Source organism: Fukomys damarensis, unplaced genomic scaffold, assembly GCF_012274545.1.
Source record: "Fukomys damarensis isolate Sample0158 unplaced genomic scaffold, DMR_v1.0_HiC HiC_scaffold_24, whole genome shotgun sequence".
Taxonomy (NCBI): domain Eukaryota; kingdom Metazoa; phylum Chordata; class Mammalia; order Rodentia; family Bathyergidae; genus Fukomys; species Fukomys damarensis.
Window position 1 is genome coordinate 8849871 of NW_022900936.1, and position 7829 is coordinate 8857699.

Here is a 7829-nt window from a genome sequence, read left to right on the forward strand (position 1 = left end):
ATAGGAATATATCTCACCACCATAGAATAACAGAAACATTTTTCCATTATTATTGAATTATGGGCATTCTTGTAGAAAATTTGGAAATTACCTGAAAGCATCAAAAGAAAATTAAAACCACGACCATCCTGGTCTTCACTTTGTTCCCAACAGAGACCTTCATTTCAGCAATATTTGAATAGTGTACATGGGCCTGAAAGGGTAACCATTTATTTTATTTCATTTCATCTTATTTATCTGACCAAGGAGGTTCTTGGCTTTTGGCTACTCTCTGTGGAAAGGACGTGGCATGTGGAAGACGTTATTGATATCTGATCACGATTATAGTAATGGGGAAGCAGGGAAGTGTTCAGAGGCAAGCTGGTCAAGCAGCAGCCACGTGTACTGATAACCTGCTTGGGTCTGCATTTAGATTAAGAGCTTGCAGTCCCACTGAGGGAGAACCTGGAGTAACCACAGCTGTCATCTGTGGTGAGGGTGCTGGGGACTTTGCTGCATTCAGAAAGCCCTCTCTCTGCCTTCTCTGACCTGTTTGGGGCTGTCCATCAGGGGAGCTGAGGTCAGTCTGCGGATGGGCTCTCCCTTCCCAGGGATATGGTCTGGAGCTCATGGGGAAGGCCTTCCTATGATACGTGATTGGAAAGTGAGCCACTTTGCAAACAAGGTTCATTTTGAGATCTCAGAGGGATTCAGTGATGTCGCCCTCAGAGGGTGAGACAGTTCCCGGAGATTTGGGATCTTTCTTTCTGGCAGCTGAATGAAACACTTAGGCACTCATGCATGCATGCCTGCGTCTGATGAATGCTGATTGTGCTCCACTGTGGCCAGGCACTGTTCTAGGCATGGGGGATCGAATGAGAAACAACCCCTCAAAGATCCTTGTCCTTAAACTCTTACACTTGGGTGGGAAAGAAAAACATTAAACAAGAAGCACAATAATCAGGACCACTATTACATTAGGTGATAAATACTGTGGGAAAGAGGAAAGGAAGTGGTACTGGGACTAGAAGAGAAAAATGTAAACTGGGTTCCACGCACCTATATACCTATGAATACTATAAATTTAATATGCACAATAAATAATATAAAGAAAGAAAACAAAGACTATAAAATTTAATGTATAAAAACACTGCCTTGCAAAAGGCTTTCATATGGCTATGGAACCGTGTGTTTCCAGAGTGTAGCATACTTATTATTCATGCTCACTTTCCAATCATAAGGGAACTGAATCTAATAGTTTGCCTTCTCATTTAGCTCAGAAAACCTTTACTGAAATGCTCTGGGTGCTGGAGTGGGAACAGAGGTGAACAACAGAGGTCTCTGACCTCTCTTCAGGAGCTCTCTCGAGGAAATGCCCAGGCACATTGACAGGTGATTCCAGTACAAGTAGAATCTGATTCGTGTTGTAGGAGAAATAGACAAGGAAGGATGTGGGGGCACTGTGGAGGAGGAGGGGCTGCAGGGGGTCGCACAGAGTTTGGTGTAGGAGCTGGCTTTTGAAGGAGCAGTAGAATCATCATGACGGGATCATGAACAGATGTAGAGGGCTCAAGTCTTAGAGAGAACAGCAAAAGTAAGGTGAGACCTGCAAAGAGGTAATTACAATATGCTTCCAGAATTTGAACATAGCATTGTGATAAAGATGAAAACAGCAGAAGAGAACAGCTTCCAAGGAAAATTGACTCATCGAAGTCAGACTCAGTTAGGATCACGTTCACCCAATGAAGCTTATCCCTAATTGCTTGTTCCCTAACTCAGCTTCCTAAAACAAATAATGCCTAATGATTTCAAGGCTGGATCTTTGAATCTCGCTTAAGGAATGCTCTTTGGAGGAACTGCTGCAGGAATGCTGGTAACAGGAATACTTCTCCCAGTGAACAGGAGGAGTTTCAGGAGGATGGTGTGGTTCGTGAAGGGCAGAGCAGGGCTGGAACCAGATCTCTGAGTCCTGGCTGTGACCTTCCCATTGCCCCATCTCCCCTGACTGCCCTGGGATATACGCCCCCTGGAGGAAAGCTGTGAGTCAGCCACCAAAGCCCTGCCCCGGCAGTCAGTGCTTCAGAAAGGGCCAAAGTTGCCAGTGCTGGGAAAGCCTCTGTTTTGGATGTTTCCAAGCTGTTATCAGTGCTGATAGGTGAGCCGGCTGGAGCAGGTGGCAAAATGCAGAAATGTATGCCCAAAACAGCGAGGTGTCCCCCCGCCGGCTCCTTCTCCTCTGGGTACGTCAGGGGTCCACTTGGGTCCCCTTTGCTGCCATTCAGTTCACCTCACCTGCCCAGGGCTGTGTATCCTGAGTGGTTCCCAGCAGGCCAGCAGCTCTGGGTCTGTGCTTTGAAGAAAAATAAAAAATAGCACAACACAACAAAACAGCGAGGCACCAACTTGATAGGAGCAGTGCCCCTGCCACAAACCCAGATGCAGACAGAAATTTCCCTCTTTCTGTGCTCAGTAAGACCTAGTTTGAGAATGTTCAGCAGGGGCTGGTCTTGTTTGGTGCGGGCCTCCCTGGTCCCTACAGCTCCTGCCTCCCCTGGCTCTCTTCCCACTGTGCAAGCTACCCAAAGCCATGGTTCTCCCTGGGGCTTGGGGTCGGGTATGCAGGGCTAGGGACGGTGGCAACCCTTGGTCTATTTAGGTCAAAAGCCAGTCCTCCTATGGGACTTCCAATTTCACCTGACAAAAGTGACTGGTTCCTCAGTTCCTTTGAGCCTGAAGAGCCTGCCTGCGTTCTGCATGGTCCTGAGAAGTCCTTTTTCCATAATAAAAAGATGTGAATCCACAGTTAAAAGATTTAATTTCATACACATTTTGATAGGAGCAATTTCCTCTGGCAGTTGTCTCACCTCTGTGGCGTCCACTTTTCTGTAAATTAAGATTGCTGGGTCAGTCATTCTCTAAACCCATCTAAGTCCAGCAGTTTGATGCTGGGGCCATGTCCTTGGTATCGTAATGGAAGTAAACAGAGAACCTGGCATAAATTCTCAAATGGCACACAGATTGGACTTGTGTCACTTGCACCATGCTGCTGACTATTATTAAGAGGACACCGCTCAACTCATTTGGAGACTCATTCCACAAATACCACTGTGTCCCAGCCCACGGGCATATGGGGCACAGGGATGTTAGCCAAGGCAATGCAATATGTTAAATGTAAAGCAAGAAAAATTTTTCTTTAAATGTGTCGAGTTCTTTTTTGAAAAGCAGTTAATGAACTTGGCTTCTCTGGTCTGGCAAAAGCTCTGACAGGCTAATAAGTTAAGGTGCCAGTGTGACTCTGACTGGGGACAGCTGGGGTTATAATAAAGATAACAGTTTGTCTCTGGGAACTTCTCTTCAGACTACGTCAGAGACATGAAAGACCCAGAAAGATCTGAAACACAAATGAGATTTGCAAACTGGGTGATAAAATCATGCTTTATATTCTTTTAAAAAAATCTCCCAGAAACTCTGCATCAAAAAGATGTTCTAATATCCTATACCACAGACCAGATGTCCTCAGTCTTGCCTACAATTAGGATGTCTTGGGAGGAATGTTACTCTGGTATAGCGGGGATGTTGTACCCTTATAATAAAATCCCTGATACCGAGTAATTTCTAAAGAACAGAGGTTTATTGCTTACAGTTCTGGAGGCTGGGAAGGTCAAAGTCAAAGGGCTCACATCTGGAGAGGGTTGTCTTTCCGTGTTATGCTCTGGTAAGAGAAAGAAGGGAAAGAGGGCACCGTGGTGGTGGGGGAGACATCCTTTTATCTAGAACCCACCCTCCAGATAATGGCATTCATTTATTCGAGTCATTCCTTAAAGGTCACAGCTTCTAAGACTGTTGCAGTGGGGATTAAGTTTCCAATTATGAATTTTTGAGGACACATCCAAAGCACAGCAGGAGTTTGTTTTTTTTTTTTTAAGTCCCAGTGCTATGTAAGAGCTCAGATCAAGAATATTAAAATCTCTAGTGGTGTCATTATTTTTTAAAAGCTCCACAAGGGATTCCAATACGATACCATACCTGGTCTCCAAACCAGCAGCACCAGCCCCATCTAGGATCATGTTTGGGATTCAGGTTCTCCTGCTGTGCCCAGACTTGGAACAACATCTGGAGGAGGAGCCCAGCAATCTGCATGGAAACCAGGTGCTCCTAAAGCCTGATGAGGTTTCCGCACCACCACCTTGGAACGAGGCTAAGGATGGTTTGGTCGGGGAAATGTTCAAAGCAGATGTTTCTGACTGCTTCCCTGGCCATAGAAAATTCCTTGCGGTTTTAAGTAACAGGTGTTTTCAGTAAACTCACCAATATGAATGAAATGCAGAAGTTACTCTAAAGAATAATTCACTGAGTGGAGTTACTGGTTCTATACCAATTAGCATTTGAATCTCCTGATATTGCCAACCATAGTTCTAGTCTCACATGGTCATTAACCTGTAAGAACTCCCTAAAAGTAACTGGTAGCAGGATTTTTGCCCATTGTAGTCATTCTGGCTTTTCAGAAATAAAATGACATCTTCAATTTAAGACATGCTCTTTTCTGGGGAAGGGTTCTGTACATCCATAGGTGGTATCAAGTCATTTAAGAACTTGAGGGGATGAGACAGGAAGATCAAAAGTTCAAGTCCAGCCCGAGCAACTTAGTGACTTATCAAGATGATGTCTCAAGAATAAAAACAAAAAATGGAAAAAGAGGAGGATGTAGCTCAGTGAAAAGGTCCTAAGTTTGATTTCCATACCACAGAAGAAAAAAAATGCATTGGTAGCAAGAATGAGTAGCTGGGCATCTCTTGAGCCCATGCCACCCTACTAACCCTGACAGGCCTTACCTAGACTCAAAAGCCCAGCCATCAGCAGAGCCATTAACATCTTCACTTTTCATTCATGACTGAGCTGGCCACAAAATAAAGAAGAGAGCTGTGGTCAGCCAAGGGAGAACCAAATCTAAAACTTAAAATCCTTGTGCTACAATTTCTTAACTAGGTGGAAAAACCAACAGACTCATCCTGGGAAACACAAAGTGGGTGTCTGCTGTGCCCCCAGGGCCATTCTACACATCTTGTAGTGACCCAGCTGTCTGCGATGTCAGTGATGTTTCTGCCTAGATTACAAAGGGGAAATAGCACAATGGAGTGGGCTTCTGTCGCCTGAGATATTTAAAGATGTGTGTGTGGGTGTGTGTGTACTGGTCAATATGCACTTTTGATTTCAAGTTGCATTTTTATTTTAGGAAGTTTGCCTGGGACGTTGACTTTCCAGTTCTGGAAGCTGGCAGTCCAGGATGATCTTGTCTAATTCCACAGCTGCAATGCCCTTCCTGGTCACTGTGTGGCAGGGGACAGTTCAACCAGGCAGCAATGCATCTGGCTTGGCCCGCATATCTCCTCTTCGTGATGACAGCAAGCTGGAGGCGCTCTACATCCTCATGGTGCTGGGATTCTTTGGCTTCTTCACTCTGGGCATCATGCTGAGTTATATCCGCTCCAAGAAACTGGAGCACTCCCATGACCCCTTCAATGTGTACATCGAGTCAGATGCCTGGCAGGAGAAGGACAAGGCATTGTTCCAGGCCCGAGTTCTGGAGAGCTGCAGAGAGTGTTACATCATCGAAAACCAGCTGGCTGTAGAGCAGCCCAACACATACCTACCTGAGCTCAAGCCTTCCTCATGAATGCCACAACTGGTTAAAGTGGACATGCTCCACATGATAAACCGATGTTTCTAATCACATACACCCCATAGTCTTTATTATATGGCTGCCTCTGGGTTTCTTTTGTAATGTTTAGGGCCTGGGAGGGATTAATGACACTATTTTCCTAAAATCACATTCCTTCTACAGTAGACTGTTAATTGTTCCCCAGTATCTACCATTGCCTTGTTATATCTAGCAGAATTCCTGACCATGGCCTCCAAATATATGGGCTGCAAGCTGGACATGGTGAGTGCCTTAGTTACTTTTTTCATTGCTGGCCCCAAGAACAGATTCTCTAAACTGCCACCATTCTGGAACATGGTGCTCTGGGACTTTCTTCTCAAAGCAAATTCTTTCACCTTTGCAACCATGAACCTACAAAGGTTGCTTCTTGTGATGTTCTCAGACCATCTTTTCTGTTTTCTTCTGAAATACTTGGCTTTTCCTCGGCAGTCTTTTCAGTGATCAACTTCTCCTCTGTTCTATCATTGCAGGCTGCAACTTTACTGGAGCTTCCTCTCTGGCCAAATTCATGACATTTTGAATCATTCTGCTGGATTCTTTGCTCTTGATTATCAACATAACTCTGGATAAAAGCCCCAACAGTAACCAGGTTACCACCTCAGCATTAGACAACCTTGAAATTTCTTCCAAAGATTAGTACATTGCCCTTGATCTAAGCCTAAGGCAAAATCTCTGGACATGAACAAAATGTACAAACTTTCTGCCAAGCCATAACACACATTATCTGGAGTCCAACAACCAACATAATCCTTCTCAGCAGAAACTTCCCAAGCGTATTCTTTACCAGATCATTGCAATCAGCATTCTGGTCTTCTGAGTGCTGACAAGAATCTCCCATCAAGTACAGTCTAAGGCATTCCAGCTCTCCTTTTTAAGCCATCATCTCCAAACTTTTCCTTTCTCCTCCTCCTCCCACATGCCAGTTCCAAAGGCTCCTGAACCACATGGTCAGGTACAGTTACAGCAATGACCTTACTTCTGGTACCAAATTCTATCTTAGTTACTTTTCTCATTGCTAGGACAAAATACCCAACACTCAAAGTTAAAGTAAGAAATGTTTATTTAGCTCAAAATTTGCAGAGATTTCCATCCATAATTAGCTGGCTCCAAGGCAGGGTGTCATGGCTGACAGGTATCATAGAGGAAAAACAGTTATGGTGGGAAGAAGGTAGCAAAGCAAGCAAAGGATGGCCATAGCTCTTTCTAGCCCTTATATCTTATTCAGGCTACTTACGGTGGGTAGAACTCATACCCTTAATCCCAGTTCCCTTGAGCCTAGAACTGCACCATGAATCACTCCCAGAGCCTAGATCCAGCCATCTCTGAAAAGCCCCACCTATGACTGCATGAGGCTTTGGTGGGGGACATCTAGACACAAGCCATAACAATGGTGCTGTCCTATAATCACAGCACTCTGGGAGGCTGAAACAGAAGGATTGCAAGATATAGCCCAGCCTGGACAATTTAGTGACTTAACAAGACACCTGTCTCAAAATTTTAAAAGCGCTAGGGATGTAGTTCAAAGCTGGGGTCAGCCCAGTTTTGGAAAAAAATACATACATATATGTATATATTGCATTTCCTTTACTCCACTGCAGCTAGCAAGGTGCCATGACTATGTTCTGACTGGTAGAAATGGAAGTGATGAGGGCAATCTCCAGATAGTCCTTGGAAAGGAAACGATATGCCCTATGCTTTCCTTGTCCCCTTCATAATGGCTGGGTGTGGAGCAGCTCAACACCTGGGAAAAAACAGCCTATTTTCTAGAAGCAGAGCCTGGAGCCTAGACAAACCATGGAGCAGAGCTCCACACCTTCTTGGACTCCACCTGGTCAAGTTCATGTGAAGAAAAATTTAACATTCCTCTTCATGAAGCCATTGCTAAAGAAGCAGAATCAACATCCTCTCTGATACACCTCCCTTACACAAGTGTACTCCGAGGCATGGCATGCCATATATTTGTCCCAAACACAGTGCCACTTGTCACTTCTGTGCTTATAACAGTGGCTCTATTCTCCTTCTGTCCTCCCATCTCCCACTCCTCCTCCTTCACAAGCACTTACTCTTCACACATTCCCCCAACACACACACACACACACACACACACACACACACACACAGCCCGCTAACG

The 7829-nt window shown here is 44.8% G+C and overlaps 1 protein-coding gene across 6 annotated transcripts in view; it reads left to right on the forward strand.

Annotated features, from left to right (window-relative positions):
* The window catches only part of Kcne1 (potassium voltage-gated channel subfamily E regulatory subunit 1), a 13343-nt gene extending 7394 nt beyond the window's left edge, over nucleotides 1–5949 (forward strand). For 5 of the 6 annotated variants that reach the window (XM_010611307.3, XM_010611305.1, XM_010611306.1 and 2 more), the window contains one exon: nucleotides 5213–5949. In XM_010611307.3, the coding sequence (XP_010609609.1) occupies nucleotides 5264–5653 (390 nt within the window). In that variant the 5' untranslated portion in view covers nucleotides 5213–5263 and the 3' untranslated portion in view covers nucleotides 5654–5949. Of the gene's footprint in view, nucleotides 1–1274; nucleotides 1372–5212 lie in introns of those variants that run through there. The other variant, XM_010611308.2, reaches the window with a different exon arrangement.
* The last annotated feature ends 1880 nt before the right edge of the window (nucleotides 5950–7829 follow it).